At 55.7% G+C, this 16818-nt stretch overlaps 2 protein-coding genes across 3 annotated transcripts; both read left to right on the forward strand.

The window, feature by feature from the left end:
• The first annotated feature begins 1941 nt into the window (after nt 1–1941).
• Nucleotides 1942–6672, forward strand: LOC104377971 (keratin, type I cytoskeletal 14). Its single transcript, XM_086626766.1, has 8 exons — nt 1942–2451; nt 3714–3796; nt 4338–4494; nt 5000–5161; nt 5253–5378; nt 5503–5723; nt 6193–6230; nt 6575–6672. The coding sequence occupies exons 1-8, from the start codon at nt 1942–1944 to the stop codon at nt 6670–6672; spliced, it is 1395 nt and encodes a 464-aa protein (XP_086482892.1).
• A 4700-nt stretch (nt 6673–11372) lies between these two features.
• Nucleotides 11373–16231, forward strand: LOC147526907 (keratin, type I cytoskeletal 14). 2 transcript variants are annotated; one of them, XM_086626764.1, is made up of 8 exons: nt 11373–11882; nt 13683–13765; nt 14053–14209; nt 14480–14641; nt 14733–14858; nt 14983–15203; nt 15569–15618; nt 16134–16231. In XM_086626764.1, exons 1-8 carry the CDS (start codon nt 11373–11375, stop codon nt 16229–16231), a joined length of 1407 nt encoding a protein of 468 aa, XP_086482890.1. The 2 variants fall into 2 exon arrangements, with proteins under 2 accessions (XP_086482890.1, XP_086482891.1); XM_086626765.1 differs by lacking the exon at nt 15569–15618 and adding an exon at nt 15903–15934.
• The last annotated feature ends 587 nt before the right edge of the window (nt 16232–16818 follow it).

Consider the following 16818-nt stretch of genomic DNA (forward strand, 5'->3'; position numbering starts at 1 on the left):
ATTTTGCTGCCTGGGGAGTAAAAATGCCAATCTGAAGGCAATCGGCTCTCGGGCAGTGCTGCCCAGAGATAGAGCCCTCGACTAAGAGGATCTGGAGGCTGTTTCTGGTTAAGCTGCTTCCTTGGTGGCCGCCCAGAAAAATCACACCACCGCTCCCGGAGCTGCTAAAGAAAGAGAACGTGACTCCCTATTAAGTCCTTGAGATCTAACAGCGATGCAGATAAAGCCTTGTTGTTATTGTGTCCTTCAGGGAAGAGATGAAAGAAAGGAGGCACTCTGAATTACCGAGGGTGAGGCTCTGGGAACGTTTTAGCAACTCCAAAATCAGTTAAGTGCATTAGAACGTGAAAACAGCCAGAGGGGCCTGGGGAAGGAAGGAGATCACCCCAGGAGAGAAAGCACAAAAGGGTTCCTAATCCCTATAACCCTCTTTCACTACCTCACAGACACCTCTGCTAAAAGGAAAAATAACTTCTCTTATCCGAAATGACATCGCTGGAGCCAGGCTGGCCAGCAGGTTGGGTGTGCGATTTTCCACTGTACAATGCAAGACCTGGCGCCACATCAGTAAAGGGATTTTTTTTTTTTCCCAACAGAGGATAAAACAGTGCAGTGTCTCCATTCTTGGTTCTCTGCTGCTTTTTTCAGGCTAATACCTGTCCAGCTGCATTACTGTGATCGCTGTGCTCAATCCCTTCATAGCACGAGGCAGGTGTGGCCATCGGGGTGGCTGCGTTGCCTCATCTCCAGACGTCTCTCCTGGGTTGTCCTGTTCAAACCCTCTGCCTGGCGGGGGGTCACAGCGTTCCCGCTCCTCGCTGCCGACCTGCCCGTCGGGACGTGTGATAGAAGCACTGCTGGTCCCGCTGAGTTACGTTAGTGTTGTGTCTTGCAGCTGCAGATGTGTAGGAAGCAGCACATCTGCACGCAGGCATAAGCATGGATAGGGATTGATCACACTCCTCCTCTCAGGAATTGTGCGTAACGTGTCCCGGCACTGGGTGTCTAATGCAGCTTCAATTCTTTTTCTCTGATTTATTTAAGTGTTAAAACCTGCCTCAGCAACGAGACAGAAGAAATTGTGGCACAGAAGTTTTTAGCTTCTACAAAGCTCTTAGAAGTCACAGGCTGCTCCTGTGGAGTTTGTGGAAGGGGATGCAGCAGAGCAGGTGCCACTGGGAACCACCAGGCATCTGCCTTGCAAACTGCCTGAAAACCCACTGCTGTGGGGACTTTCCAGCCTCTGCAGGGAGATTCACCCCAGACCGGTACGTAAGCAGAAATTACTGGAGTTTCTTTTCTTTTGAGCTACAAGATTTCTGCCAAATACGGTATCAGCCCACAAACACCGCCAGGTCTGTGCTTGTCCTGGGACAGAGGTCCTGACGGGAAGATTTCCATCTGGCTTTGGGTCGGCCCATATAAAGATTATGGATGCGCAGAGCTCTGAAGTCAGCAGCTTTCGTTGGCTTTAGACTCTTTAAAAAAGCAAATAAATAGATTTGTAGATTTTTAATGATATAAGACACTTGCGGGCGACTTGGCACATCACAGAGGATTCTCTGGTGTTGCTTCACGGAGCAGCAGCGGGTGGAGCTGGAGCGAGCACCGGCGTCTCAGGTGCAACGGCGAGACGCGAAAACGTAGCCCTGAGCGAGGAGCTTCGGTCTGAATCACGCCGGTGCTGGGAACCGGAGTGGAAGGAGAAGATCCCGCGTGTGCCGCAGTGCTTCTGGTGGGATGTGACAACAGACGTGAAACTGGGGAGAGAAAAATGATGATTCTGGAATTTGGCTCTGGCTGTCAGGGGTGACGAAAAGCGCCGGCAACGCCTCCTGCCCGGGCTATAAAGGGCCCCGAGCCGGGGGGAAGCGGCACTCGCTGCCGGGACTGCCGAGCCGGTGCCTCTCTCCAGCCCTCCAGCCTCCGCCAGCCTTCGCCATGAGCACCACTGTCCGCCAGTACTCCTCCTCCACCTCCCTCAAGGGCTTCGGGGGCCTGGGGGGAGGCTCCAGCAGGCTTTCCTCCGTGCGTGTCGGGGCAGGAGGCTACAGGGCCCCCAGCGTCCACGGCGGCTCTGGCAGCTACTCGGTCTCTTCCCGCGTTGTCTCGGGGCTCGGAAGCGGCTACGGGGGCAGCTACTGCAGCAGCGTAGGAGGGGGCCTGGGCAGCGGCTTTGGGGGCAGCTATGGGGCTGGCTTTGGGGCTGGCTTTGGGGCTGGCTTCGGAGGTGGCTTTGGAGGTGGCGATGGCATCCTCCCGGCTGGCGAAAAGGAGACGATGCAGAACCTCAACGACCGCCTGGCTGCCTACCTGGACAAAGTGCGTGCCCTGGAGGAGGCCAACACCGACCTGGAGGTCAAGATCAGGGAATGGTACAAGAAGCAGGGACCTGGTCCAGACCGCGACTACAGCCCCTACTACAGGACTATCGAGGAGCTCAGGAACAAGGTAGGATGCTGTGCTTACCACAGCGGGATGTCTTGGTATCAGAGAGGAAGCAGGAACACTGGCTGCTCCCTCTGTAATTAGTAAGCACTAACGATGTCGTAAGAAGTGTCTCAGCTGCACGTGCAAAGCGCCAGCCTCGAGATTCCGAGGTTTCTCAATGCCAGGTTTTGATTGCATCCTCCTAGATGGAGCAAACGGCAGTTTTCACTGGAAGAAGCAGATGTAAAAGGACATAATGCAACAATGAAGAACAAGAGACAAGTCTGCGTATTTTTTGACAGTTTAAAACGAGGGTGCAGGGAAAGCTGCAGGTGTGCTCAGACTGAAACATTGATGTGATATTTGTAAACATTCAGCCAAAGAATTTACAAACTTCTTTCAGCTCCTCGGTATTGATGTGATTTAGATGCTAAAGAGAAAAAGATGGAACTGATCTATAACGAGTTTTTCACCTCCTTTTGGCAGTCACTGCCCCAGGGCCAGGTTTGCTGCAAACCCACCAACCCAGGCAGCGCTGGGGGGATTTCTCTCAGTTCTCATTTCATTCCCACCACCTCATTTTGGAGGAAATACTCAGGAATTGACTTTGTTCTTCTCTGTTACTTCTTACGTATGAATTGCCTCCAGCAAACACGCAGGAAGGCTGTATCCAGCCGGAGCTGCGGGAGCGCTGGCAAGCGATGCAGGGAATCCGTTTGTGACGTCCTCCCAAACCGACTTGAATCTTCTCCCAGTGTGGATTATTTGCTCCTGGTTTCGCAATACCAAAACCAGAAGCTGTAGGCATCTGCTCACTGCATTGTGCTCCATCTCTGCAGTCAAAAAATTAAATCCACCCCTGAAGAACTGGGCAGAAGGTTTGCCAAGCACAAGCAGCCCGATGGTCCGTCTGCCAGAAGAACCGCACAGTGATGTGGATGGGAGAGCAGGTGATTCCTCCTTGACCCTGGCACCATGGGCACCTCCCCCGCAGCATGGGAACAAATGCCATCATCAGATCTCACACACCTTACGTGGCTTGGTGCTGCCTTTTGAAATACTTACTGACAGATTTTTGGAAAGGGAGGTCACAGAGTAATCGGCCCCTGCCTGCAGTCAGTCTCAGCTGTGCCTCACTTGTCCTGATTCAATACACACTTCTGCAAGGAAACTCCCAGCTTCCCTAAAACTATTCTTGTCCTGATGGTCTGACTTGTGCTCCCATCCCTTGGTCAGCCAGCAGGAGTTCCTGACACTCTTTTTCTTTATCCTCCATCCTCCAGGTCCTGGTGGCCACCGTCGACAATGCCAACCTCCTTCTGCAGATTGACAACGCCAGGCTGACAGCTGATGACTTCAGGACCAAGTAAGCCACGTTTCCTGGAAAAATGGAAGGAAGTCTGCGGAGATGTTTGATGAAATGAGAAAATCCCATCCAAACCCCAAAAGGGCAATGTGAAAACAAAGCCTTCAAAATGGAGGTGTCATTTCCAAAGCAGCTGGTTGTCTAAATCTGTAGGCATTTAGGGATTGTTTTGCTTCCACCCAAAACATCACTGTTTTATTCCCGTTCCTCGTTCCTCTGCGGTACAACCTCCCCTGTGCAGAGAACTCGCACTGTGCCTCCGCTGTGCACTTGACCCGAGTGTGCACAGCTCAGCAAAGCCCAGACCCAGTAACGGCCCAGTGATGCCAGGAGCAAGGTGGTGGGAGGGAGTCAGATGGACACTGTTTGATGAGTTGTTCCCCTGCATTCACCACCATTCACCGTCAGGATCGTGTCCATGCACCATGGGGGTCCTGCAGTGTCGGCACGATGCCAGTGGCAGACTGAGGGGCTCTGTTCCTGGGAAGACAAGAGCCTGCGCGACTGTCACGACTGTCGTGACTGTTCTTTGTCCTTCCAGGTTCGAGACGGAGCAGGCTCTGCGCCTGAGCGTGGAGGCCGACATCAACGGCCTGCGCAGGGTCCTGGACGAGCTGACCCTGGCCAGAGCCGACCTGGAGATGCAGATCGAGAGCCTGAAGGAGGAGCTGGCCTACCTCAAGAAGAACCACGAGGAGGTGAGCAAAAACATTCAGCCTGGGACCAGAAATGTGATCTCTGGTCCCACCTTTAAGACTATGATGAGTTTTGAATTCCTGGGAGGGAAGATGAGAAGTGCTGGTGAGGAAGTGGAGATGATCCATTCTGGATAACAGCGCATCCTCCCCGGAGCCTGTACAAAACCATTCACCACTCGTTATTTCAGTACTGTCCACTGTAGCTGTTGGAGAGTTATCATCCATCCTGGCAGCTCCAGGCCTGGAAGGGTTGTCTCCAGAGAACTGAAGCCAACTACAGGCCCTGATTTATTCTCTGAAGAATTAACTCACATGGAGATTTCTTAAGAATTTGGATTATTTTATTTGTGATTGTGGAGCAAAGACCCCAGTTTGCTCCCTGTTGATGTGTCTCAGAAATACCTGCTGAAGGATGCTATCCTTCCTGAAGTACTCCGTGTTGGGAGGAACATCCTTATGTGGTGATTGTTGGATTGCACAAAGATGTCTTTCTCTTTTCTGCCAGGAAATGAACGCCCTGCGCGGGCAGGTGGGCGGAGAGATCAGCGTGGAGATGGATGCTGCTCCTGGAATCGACCTCACCAAGATCCTGGCTGAGATGAGGGAGCAGTACGAGAGCCTGGCGGACAAGAACCGCAGGGACGCCGAGCAGTGGTTCTTCAGCAAGGTGAGCTGGCACGCTGGCAGTGCCATGGGCACGGGACCCGAGGCTGCGCGCGCTCGCCGCTGCTGAACGGCACGGTTTTGCCTTGTTGCAGACGGAAGAGCTGAACCGGGAGGTGGCCATCAACACCGAGCAGCTCCAGAGCGGCAAGACGGAGATCACGGAGCTGCGACGCACCATCCAGAGCCTGGAGATCGACCTGCAGTCCCAGCTCAGCACGGTACGAGGGGCCGGCTCCCCGTGGGCTGGGGGCTCGCAGGGGCGTGGGCCAGGGGACGCACGGGTGCTCCCATCCCTCCCACCCTCTGTGCCCCCCTGAGCCCATCCCTCTCCTCTGCGTGCAGAAAGCGGCGCTGGAGGGCACCTTGGCCGACACAGAAGCCCGCTACGGCACCCAGCTGGCCCAGCTGCAGGGGCTGATCACCAGCGTGGAGGAGCAGCTGGCCGAGCTGCGCTGCGACATGGAGCGGCAGAACCACGAGTACAGGGTCCTCCTGGACGTCAAATGCCGCCTGGAGCAGGAGATCGCCACGTACCGCCGGCTGCTGGAGGGCGAGGACGCCCAGTACGTAGAGGGGCTTCGCTTGGGAGGGCACGTCGGGAGGAGACGGGAAACAGCAAAGGAAATAAAAACCGAACCACATGTGTTCCCTGGAGGGTCCGGTGAGCCCGTTCCCCGACCCCGGGCGTGCAACAGGCTCTCCCGTTTCGGGGCTACTAGTCCGAACAGCCCCGTGGCTATCGCAGCGCTGCCCGGGATCCGCGTCCCATCCCCCCAGTGCCTGTGTGATCCTGGGCAGGGGCAGGTGCCACTGCTGCTGGGATTGCTGCTGCCTTTATGCCTGCACCCCCCGGCACACAAACATCCTTGCCATTTTTTTCCTTTAAATTTTGACACTCTGCAGTTTCCAGAAGGCGTTTTAATCATGTACTGGTGCAAGAAGAAAGGCAGGATTTTAAATAATGATTTTGTCTTAGAGACTACTCACGTTTTTTCTGTTTCTGACCATTCTTTCTCTTTTCTCCTCCTCCAGCATGTCTTCCCACTACATCTCGCAGCCTGTGAAAGAAGGTAAGAACATGTCTTGGCTGAAGCACTGATCACACCGAGCTCTGTCATATCCTTTACCACCTTCTTAGCACAGACTCTTTTTTACCAATTTACTAAAATTATTATTTTATTATACTTTCAAAATGTGAATTGACATAAACCTTTGTTATGATATACCAAAACCTGTGCCAGAAGATTGTCTGCACAGACTGAATCTGTATAATGCAGTATTTAGGGGTAGGGATGTGGTGGTTACATGTGGTTTCTGAGGCAGTTTTGGTAATAACAAATCTACCCATGAGAATCTTTCAGACGCTTTCTCCTGGCCTCGCCATAAATAACGGCTCCTTCTTTCTCTGCTGTAGCACCTGTAACGACCCGTCAAATCCGCACCATCTTCGAGGAAGTGCAGGACGGGAAGGTGATTTCCTCCCGCGAGCAGATCACCCAGGCTGCCCTCTGAGGCGGCGCCGCTCTGCTGCAAACCGCGCAGCGAAGCGGCGGCAGATCCCAGCTGATGTGCTGCGGCCGTGCAGACCACGAAACGCATCTTCTCTTTTCGCCCCACTCCTGCATCCCCTCACCCTTCCTCTGAGCGCTGCGCCGTGCTGAGGAATCAAATAAAGCTTTTCTTCGCGCTCGTGCAAACCAGAGTCTGGTCTCATTGCTCCGAGGAGCCGGGCTGTCCCACCCCAGGAGCTGCAGGACAGAGCTCCTCCCTGGAAGGAGTGATATTCTCCATCTTTGGCACCCTGACGGCGGGGCTGGTACACCCACAGCTCCGTAACACCCGAGACCCGGCTGCTTCCGTGCAGACAGCTGATGTGGGCGGAGGAACTGGTGAGATGGTCGCGGGAGGTGAAACCTGTGACAGTCTTTGTATTTCAGCTCAGATTCGGCACTGGGGATTTCGGGTCGGGGCAAAGTGCTGCCTCCGCGCCTGCAGCGCGCAGCAACAGCGGAGCCGCAGCTTTTACCGCAGCGGGTCCGGGCGGGAAGGTGAACCAGAGCCAGGGCACGCAGCCGGGACCCGCTGCCGGGTCCCTCCCCGGCTCTGCTGCAGCAGTTGCCGTGCAGTCTGGGGAACAAGCTTTGAGGGAAAATGGGATCAGCCGTAGAGGCGGCGGGGACATGCTGGCTGACACCCCTCCAGCAACACAAACTCAGCTTAGTTTAATTCCCGCTTCCCAAGGCACCGCTAACGGGGCAGGAAAACACCGACGGCAAGTGGTGGGAACGGCCCGAACACGCAGAAGGATGCGGAGCAACCTGGGGAGGGAGTTGTGCACTCCCGGGCTGCCAGCGCTGCTCCCGACGCAGCGGTTCCCGTTGCCGTCAGCTGCCCCTGCCGTTCCTGGAACGCCGGTTCAGACAAATTCTTGGCGGGATTGTGCCACATTTATTACTTCCTAAACCCAACCTCCAAATCGATGGTGTGATTCAGAGAAGTGCTGCTGAATGTGGGTAAGAACGGAGCTGACCAGGCAGTTTTAAGACCCCTTTCAAGAAAATCCGCCCAGAGTTTCTGGGGAGATAAGAGAGAATTTATTTTTCATTCCAAAACATGGAATGCACATGGATGCACAGTGCATCACCCACAGCGCAAGCGGAGGCAGCAGGCGCAGGGGCGCACGGTTTGCAGGCAGCCCGTGCTGCAGCCGTGCAGCTCTGCCCGCTGCCACTGGGGCTGTGCCCCCGGCCCTGCAGAGCCGCTGCAGCAGCTGCCCGGTGCACCCTGCAGCAGCCCCGGGCACCACAGCCCCACGCGACCCGGCTCGCAGCTCCCCCAGCACCCACTGCCCTGTGGTAGGCATGGCTTTGGTTTGGAAGCTCACAGCCGATGAACAGCGATCCCATTTCCACTCGGATTCCACCAAGGACACACAGACACAGGCAGTGAACAGCTGCTGCTGCTCTGCCCCTGCGTGCCCGCATGCTGCATCGCGGATGGGCCACCAGGCCGGAATGGCACCGCTCCTTCCGGTGGCACTGGCTTCCAGCCACAGCACCTCTGCCATCCTTTCCGCTCCCGCACCCTCACAGGGGGCTGAGGGGTGCCCTCCAGGGGTGCCCCATGCCCAGGCTGGGTGAGGGCAGGTGCTGAGCAGGGCAGGGACAGACCCCGCGCTTGGCACCGGGGGTCTCCGGGACCCCCCGTTCTCCCGAGGATGGCACAGGGGCTGTCACCATCTCTCGCAGCCCCTCGGAGCCCCCGCAGCGGCCGTGTCCCTCCGGCTCCCGTCCGTGCGACACCAGGGGTGGGGATGCTGAAGGTGCCTCCTCGGAGTTCATCCTTGCTTTGCGTTTTTCTCCTGGAAAAGTCTGGGCACAGCCGTGTTGCTACAGAAACAACAAATAACACTTTGCTAACGAACCCCCCTGGTTTAAATACTCCTGCCACCGCAAATGGTGAGGGAGGTGTGGAAAACAGACGTTAATTCTCTCCTGCCTTCAGCACTAATAATTAGTCCCGACCGTCAGCAGCCGCCGAGGAGGGAGCCGCGGGTGCCAGCTCATGCCGACGGGCAGCGGCAGAAAGTGGCATTTTACTGCAGAAAGATGGTTTGACTTCTCGGGCTACGCGGAGCGAGTGTGACAGAAAAGGCCACTTTAGCAAGAGACACGAAGGTGTGGCTTTTCGGCCCATTTTAGGGAACTTCCCTGTGACAACCCGAGGCGAGGGCAAACCTTGTGGGCACACTGAAACACACAGAGGTGGTTTTGTCCGGGTGGTTTCACCCACCGGCTCTGCCGACACGTGTGTTTGGAGCCAGAACTTCCTCTGCACTTTCCTCCCGCAGTAAGACAGAATTGCACGTTTAATCACCACCGTGCCAGCAGGAAATCACTGCTGTGCCCGGGAACACGCTCGGGTCTCGAACCGGCTCGGTGTGCGCGTGCTCCCGACTGATTAATACTTTTTTATTTTAAAGAGAGCGCGATGCAAACAACACACAGTCATTTGTGGTTGTGTTCAATGGGAGGGCATGTAAATAACATCTCAGAATTTTTAGTATGTTGTTTTAAGTCCTAATTAACACTTTGTGATTTTAATTGCTGCCTTGTGGTATTATCACAATAGCGTAGCTGTTTGGAGCAATGTGCATTTTTATGTCACAGCGGTTAAAATAGGGAACAAAAGATGGAAGAAAAGGCAATTTCATGTAAAGAAAGAACACGCTGTGAACCTTGTGATGTCGTGACAGTTCCTGCTCCTGCAGCCGGCTGGCAGGAAGCTGATTATTCCTTCTGGCTGCCAGGTCCAAAAGGCTTTGCCCAAGTCAAGGCTGAGGGTTTGGACCCGCACGAGGGCTCCGTACTGGTGTCGCCGCCGACGGTGCCCTTCCCTGTGCCACCGCTGCAGACAGCGGGGACGGCCCACGAGTTCTGCCCTTTTACATCCCCTGGGGGAAGGTGAGGAAATGAAGACGGGAGAGAGCACATTCCTTGGAGCCGCCCGTCCCGGCCGCCCCCGCGCTGCTGCGCCTTCGCCGGCTGCACCTGGGGAAGCCGAGCGGAACGTGGGTGTCCGCTGGCCCCGCGCCCCGACTGCTGGTGCTCACGCGACACCAAAACGCTGCTGCCAAGAGCCTGAACCCGTCCTCTGGCCAGAGCAAACACGGGGCAGGTTCCAGTTCTCCAGCTCTCCGAGCCGTACAGACTTGTCTCCGGTGGCAAACGGGAACATCGCTGGCTGTGTTTCTCCAGAGCAGCCAACTCCTAATATTCCAAGGACACATCCCACTCCTCTATCGTTTCCAGCTTTCTTCAGATAGAGGGGAGGGAGTCATGCCCTGGAAAGCTACTCAAAACGTACCTTTGCTGCTCATTTCCAAACTCTTTCCCCCTTCCTTTGGCAAATGATCTAAGGAAGAACTTGGCTGTTGGGAAGGGGTTGTTGGGGCCTGTCTGTGAAGACAGTCGACCAATTCCACCATGTAGACACATGAGAAATATCTTCTCCTCCACGCCCTGCGTTATTAGCTGGTGACACTCAGATTTGTGGTTTCTGCCCGTGACGCAGGTCAGCGCTGAGACCAGACAGCGGAGCTTGACCACGTCTGGTGCACTCGTGTTTGGAGCCTTTTTGCTCTTCAGAGGCAACTGGTACCGGTCCCGAAGCTCTGTTTACATGGGAGCTGCAAACTCCAAACTCTCACTGAAGTTGTCCTCTCTGGTCGCAACTGATAAATGTTCGTCACAGCAAACCTCACCAGCATTAGCTGCTGAGCTGCAGTACCGTCGATGTTGAGCTCTTGTTCACAGTGCTTAGAGACCAGGAGCTTTTCTCCTTACATCCTTCATCCACTTTATGCTATTCCACATTTTTTCCTGGAGCATCTCATAATTTTTAAGTTATGCCAGCTAGTAGCCATTCCCTGCCCTTTCTGAATGGGTCGCCAGGCTCTCGTTCACACAGAGCAAGACAGAACATCCACTGCTTGTTGCCTTTTCATATTCTTCCACTCTTGGGTGGTCTGTCAAGCGAAGTGAAGAACTGAATGAGCCCTGAAGCATGAACTCCCTTTTCATTGCTTTTTCATCACAGAACACCCTTCCCTCTGTGGATCAAAGAGAGGACTTGTATTTCCAGGACCAGTAGCCAAGTTCCTTCTAGCACCATTGTACGCACGGGACTGCAGATGTACGTTCAGGGCTTCACGACACGGCTGTCCCTGCAGATGTGCCGCGTGAACAACGTAAGGAGAGACAGGAAACTGGTAGCTGGGACAACAGGACAGAGCAAAAGAGATGCTGACTTACTCCATCAAAACGCTGTCTGAATAGCTCCGTTTCAGAGCTAAAAGTACAAAGCAGAATTAAAATGTAGCCCTGAGCAAAGGAGCCTCCTACTTTGAATCACACCTGACTATTTACTTGGAAACGGAAGAAGCATAAAGACGCCCTTTGTGAGATAAACAGTTTCCCGTGAAATATGACAAAAAGCACAAATAGAACAAAGGCAAAAATGACGATTCTGGAAGTTGGCTCAGATTTTAGGAGTGATGAAAATCATCGGGAATGCAACAGAAAAAAAAATGCGCCGGCAACGCCTCCTGCCCGGGCTATAAAGGGCCCCGAGCCGGGGGGAAGCGGCACTCGCTGCCGGGACTGCCGAGCCGGTGCCTCTCTCCAGCCCTCCAGCCTCCGCCAGCCTTCGCCATGAGCACCACTGTCCGCCAGTACTCCTCCTCCACCTCCCTCAAGGGCTTCGGGGGCCTGGGGGGAGGCTCCAGCAGGCTTTCCTCCGTGCGTGTCGGGGCAGGAGGCTACAGGGCCCCCAGCGTCCACGGCGGCTCTGGCAGCTACTCGGTCTCTTCCCGCGTTGTCTCGGGGCTCGGAAGCGGCTACGGGGGCAGCTACTGCAGCAGCGTAGGAGGGGGCCTGGGCAGCGGCTTTGGGGGCAGCTATGGGGCTGGCTTTGGGGCTGGCTTCGGAGGTGGCTTTGGAGGTGGCTTTGGAGGTGGCGATGGCATCCTCCCGGCTGGCGAAAAGGAGACGATGCAGAACCTCAACGACCGCCTGGCTGCCTACCTGGACAAAGTGCGTGCCCTGGAGGAGGCCAACACCGACCTGGAGGTCAAGATCAGGGAATGGTACAAGAAGCAGGGACCTGGTCCAGACCGCGACTACAGCCCCTACTACAGGACTATCGAGGAGCTCAGGAACAAGGTAGGATGCTGTGCTTACCAAGACACCTTCTTTATAGTCACATTAAAAAAGACTGCCCTGTTCCTAAAAGCTGAGGAGTATTAAAAGTGACAGGTAATTGGGGTGCGATGGGAAAACTGCAAGAGCATGCTTGGAAATGACACAGTTTATCAACAGCAGTTTCTTGGTCATGTCCTCCACAAGGCACAAAGATGGGTTTTCTACTACCCGTTTCAGGGTAGGGAGAAATACGGGGCAGGAAAGCAGGAGCCAGGGGCTGCCGGGCACGGTGCGGGTACCTGATGCTCCGAGGTTCTCCTGGCCACGCCAGCGTTTCCTGCCTTTGCTCAATGCTACTGATGCCCCAAGTATGTGCTCCCTGTGCCAGGCTCCTGACCGAGCACTCTGCAGGCAGGGACACGTTATCTCTTTGGCACCAATGACTACTGAACGATATGCAAATGGAGATGCAAGTCATTCTCATAAATATCCTACAAATCGGATCTTTTTCAGCCCGACAGGAGGCTCAAGGTAGAGGTTAAAAAAGAAAGAAACTGCCCAATGGGATGGTTGTTCTTTGGGAGGTACAAACACAGACACGAGTGAAATCCAGGAGTCTGAACGTACTGGGCAGTGGTGGGCGGCTTCAGAGGTGCTGAAGTCAAGTGCATGCCCTGCTCTAAAGTGCAGTAGATGAAACCATGGCCAAGCTTGTTTCTTTACTCCTAGCAGCTCCCTGGCTGGTTTTAGGCAAAAGTCCTTGAACAAAAGCACCAGAACCTGTCCTTCCTCTCCTACCCCCCATCACCATCCTCCCTCTGCTCACATGACTCATCAGGAGCTGATTGCCTGGTCCCTCACCACCGCCTCCGCGAGGTGACAGCAGCCTCAGTCAGCGCGGGCCCCACGGAGGGACGGTGGGGCGGGCGGTTGGGTGACGGCAACGCCTGGTCTGTGAGAGCAAATGCCAGAGAAACGGGCAGTGGCGCTGCCAGGCTCAGGAGCCAGTCCCTGGGAAATCACATACCCAGAATTTGGCAGTTCTTTTCCCCTTCTCTTGGGCTTCACCTGGGGTGAGGGGCTCTTGCCTCCATAGAAGAGACAGAGGAGAAGACAAAGCTTCTCTTCAAATTCCAGCGCGTCAGGAGCTGATCCGGAGCACTGCAACATGTGGAGGCAGAAGCTGCCTCCGGATTTGCGCAATGACGCGCTGGGTCCCACGGAAACCCTCTGCTCGTGCCCCCGAGGCAGCCGGACCCTTCCCTCCCCTCCCGCTCCACGGCTGGGAAATTGCCACCTCAATATTCCTGGATTATTGCTTGGATATCCCCTGAAGCGTCAGAACTCAGCGAGAGCTTTTCATTAGCTTGTGGCTACAGAAATTACTGCTCATTAAATGGCCAATCGTTTTCAAAATCCCAGCACAAATATTTGCCCCTCAGGTGGAATTAGGAAAGCCGGCCGATCCAGGCACCAGGCACTCCTTCCTCAGCCCTTTCTTCCGTCTCAGCTGGGCGGCTCAGCGTTGCCAGGCAAAGCCCAGAGGGCTGCCAGGACTCGGAGCGTGGCGCGAGTGCCTGGAGATGCCACTGCGCAGGGGCAACGCGCGGTGGCACGTGCGCAGGGCAGTGTCTTCACACGTCTGAGTCAGTGCCAAGGAGAGCCCCAGCAGCCTGTCCCTTCCTTTGCAGAGTCCATGGAAGTCCAGCCCAACGGGCAGGAGGTTCAGTGCTGCTCCAGTCCCTCTCAAAGGGAACTCAGGCAGCAGCATCCACTTTTTGGAACCACGTTTTCACTCTTTTGCTTTATTTATCCCCCCAGATTCTTGCAGCAACTGTCGAAAATGCCAACATCGTCTTGCAGATTGACAATGCCAGGCTGGCAGCTGACGACTTCAGAACCAAGTAAGTCCAACATCTGCAAGAGTTCTTACAAGAAGGGAAGGAAAAGTCAGTCTGTTGAAGGCTTTCCTTTGCCTTCTGCAACTGAGGTCGCTCCACCAGGTCACTGCTCACTGGAGTGTGACATTTGGGACATGCACATCCCTTCCCGGCCACAGCCTTGCCTTGCCGTTCCGTGCTGTGAACGTTTCATGACAGATGCTTGGCAGACGTGTGCCAAGCTGGGGATGGAAACAAGCTCAAGCCTGTATTGGCTGGGCCCCGCGGTGCAACCGTGTGCGTGTTCCCAGGTTCGAGACGGAGCAGGCTCTGCGCATGAGCGTGGAGGCCGACATCAACGGCCTGCGCAGGGTCCTGGACGAGCTGACCCTGGCCAGAGCCGACCTGGAGATGCAGATCGAGAACCTGAAGGAGGAGCTGGCCTACCTCAAGAAGAACCATGAGGAGGTGAGCACAGAGCAGGGCTCAAACTGTGACCTACAAAATGTACCCAGGGCACAAGGGAAGGTGGGTCAGGTCAAACGTGCAGGGGAGTCTCTGCAATTAGGGCTGTCAGGAGACACTTGAGTGGGTAAAGGGGAGGGAAACAATCCCTTCTGACAGAAACTCCAGGAGAAGGTCTGTGGGGTTTGTGTGCTGGGTGCAAATAAGAAATTTGTCATGATGGGAACGTACCGATTGCACCCTGATGTGTATCCTGTGTCTCCTCTCTGCCAGGAAATGAACGCCCTGCGCGGGCAGGTGGGCGGAGAGATCAGCGTGGAGATGGATGCTGCTCCTGGAATCGACCTCACCAAGATCCTGGCTGAGATGAGGGAGCAGTACGAGAGCCTGGCGGACAAGAACCGCAGGGACGCCGAGCAGTGGTTCTTCAGCAAGGTGAGCCGGCACGCTGGCAGTGCCACGGGCACGGGACCCGAGGCTGCGCGCGCTCGCCGCTGCTGAACGGCACGGTTTTGCCTTGTTGCAGACGGAAGAGCTGAACCGGGAGGTGGCCATCAACACCGAGCAGCTCCAGAGCGGCAAGACGGAGATCACGGAGCTGCGACGCACCATCCAGAGCCTGGAGATCGACCTGCAGTCCCAGCTCAGCACGGTACGAGGGGCCGGCTCCCCGTGGGCTGGGGGCTCACAGGGGCGTGGGCCAGGGGATGCACGGGTGCTCCCATCCCTCCCACCCTCTGTGCCCCCCTGAGCCCATCCCTCTCCTCTGCGTGCAGAAAGCGGCGCTGGAGGGCACCTTGGCCGACACAGAAGCCCGCTACGGCACCCAGCTGGCCCAGCTGCAGGGGCTGATCACCAGCGTGGAGGAGCAGCTGGCCGAGCTGCGCTGCGACATGGAGCGCCAGAACCACGAGTACAGGGTCCTCCTGGACGTCAAATGCCGCCTGGAGCAGGAGATCGCCACGTACCGCCGGCTGCTGGAGGGCGAGGACGCCCAGTACGTAGAGGGGCTTCGCTTGGGAGGGCACGTCAGGAGGAGACGGGTACCAGACACAAAACGTGCTGTCCAGGGACTCAGTCCAGTTGCAGCCTTCAGGGTTCATCCTTATGTTCAGACCAGCCGTGGCTGCCCAGTGACTCTGTCCCTGGTGTCCACCTGCACTGGGATGCTGTAATGGGCACCCCCCGCTACTGGAAGGGGCTGTGGTCCCTCTGCCCTCCAGGAGACGCTGAGCAGAGCTGTGGTTTTAGTCACCTCTGTGAGGCTTTTCTGTTTTCCTCCTGCCTGAATGCAGACCCTGCATAACACCAAAAAAAGGACTTTGTCCGTAACTTCGCTTTGTTTTTCTCCGTCTCTTGCAGCATCTCTTCCCAGTACTCCTCCGCCATGTCCTCGCACTCGGGCAGAGATGGTAAGGACCAATCTTGCCGCGCACATTTATAAGACACAGGTTTGAGATCTGCTCTCGGAGCAGCTGTTGAACCGACGGGGGGGAAATGCCCCCTCGGGCTGTGCCCCGCGCCGGCTGCGTCGGGGGCAGCAGTGGGGAGAGCTCGTGCGCGTCCTGCAGCTGCCAGCCGCAGGAAAACGCTGTCGGGAAGGGAAGTACCTTGTGCTCCTTCACCACGAGAATGATCTGCCCTAAACGGGCCTCGTGACGGAGCAGCCGCTCTTCCAGCTTCACGCAGGCCGGAGCAATCCCACGACAGCGCCCGTTCGGGGCGCGCGCCTTTGCCTTCCTGCGCCCTCCCACTTGCTGGGCTCCCTCCTCCTCCTCGCCACCGTAGGGCTGCTTAAAACAGCATTTTCTGGGGCTTTGTGGCATTTCCAACGTCTCCCCGAAGCACATGCGATATCTGATAATGTGTTAAGAAATTTCCCTCCTTCCTGCCCCCGGAATAATTGTCCCCCGCTTTCCTTTTGCAGCCATGACGTCTTCCCGTCAGGTCCGCACGATCGTTGAGGAGGTGCAGGACGGGAAGGTGGTCTCCTCCCGGGAGCAGGTCGCGCTCACCACTCGCTAGGAGGGACGGTGGCTCCGGGGACCCTCGAGCCCAGGCTCCGACGTGGTGAGGTCGTGTCACAGACCGCGGCCACCCTCGTTCACCTGCTCCCCCCTCCTCTTTTACCCCAGTTTCACGCGGGTGCCATCGTGCACTCTGTACACATTTAATAAAGCTTTTTTTCCTCGTTCATGCAACTGCAGACTTGTCTGTCACTGATACGTGATCTGTCAAAGCCTCAGGGTTGTGTGTTCGTGCCAGGGAAAGTCCTAACAAACCACAAGAAGCAGCCAGCGGGAGGAGGGGAACGGAGGGATATGGGTTCCACCTGGAGCAAACAGAATTTGAGACAGCTTTTTCCACTGAAGCCATTGCTCATAAATACATGGGACTGACAGAGACATAGAAAAGTTTGATATTTGATATGAGACGGAGGCAATGACGGAAGGGTGATGTTTGAGGTCAATATGCCACACGACTGACAATTAAAGCCAACAAAATAAAGCTCAGCTCTCTAATTCTTGGTGTCATAAAGAATCACTTTCTCCTGTAGGTTGAACTTAATTGACTTCGGCAAGACTCCTACTGTCATGTGCACCATTCTGAGA

Source organism: Tauraco erythrolophus, chromosome 25 (genome assembly GCF_009769465.1).
Source record: "Tauraco erythrolophus isolate bTauEry1 chromosome 25, bTauEry1.pri, whole genome shotgun sequence".
In the NCBI taxonomy this organism is placed as follows: domain Eukaryota; kingdom Metazoa; phylum Chordata; class Aves; order Musophagiformes; family Musophagidae; genus Tauraco; species Tauraco erythrolophus.

Excerpts from the sequence above, each read along its gene's own strand:
- LOC147526907 (XM_086626764.1), top strand. The coding sequence starts at position 11,373 with ATGAGCACCACTGTCCGCCAGTACTCCTCCTCCACCTCCCTCAAGGGC. Across the intron at positions 13,766-14,052 it reads GCTGACGACTTCAGAACCAA|GTTCGAGACGGAGCAGGCTC; the intron begins GTAAGTCCAACA and ends GCGTGTTCCCAG. Across the intron at positions 14,642-14,732 it reads AGCAGTGGTTCTTCAGCAAG|ACGGAAGAGCTGAACCGGGA; the intron begins GTGAGCCGGCAC and ends GCCTTGTTGCAG.
- LOC104377971 (XM_086626766.1), top strand. The coding sequence starts at position 1,942 with ATGAGCACCACTGTCCGCCAGTACTCCTCCTCCACCTCCCTCAAGGGC. Across the intron at positions 2,452-3,713 it reads TCGAGGAGCTCAGGAACAAG|GTCCTGGTGGCCACCGTCGA; the intron begins GTAGGATGCTGT and ends TCCATCCTCCAG. Across the intron at positions 4,495-4,999 it reads TCAAGAAGAACCACGAGGAG|GAAATGAACGCCCTGCGCGG; the intron begins GTGAGCAAAAAC and ends CTTTTCTGCCAG.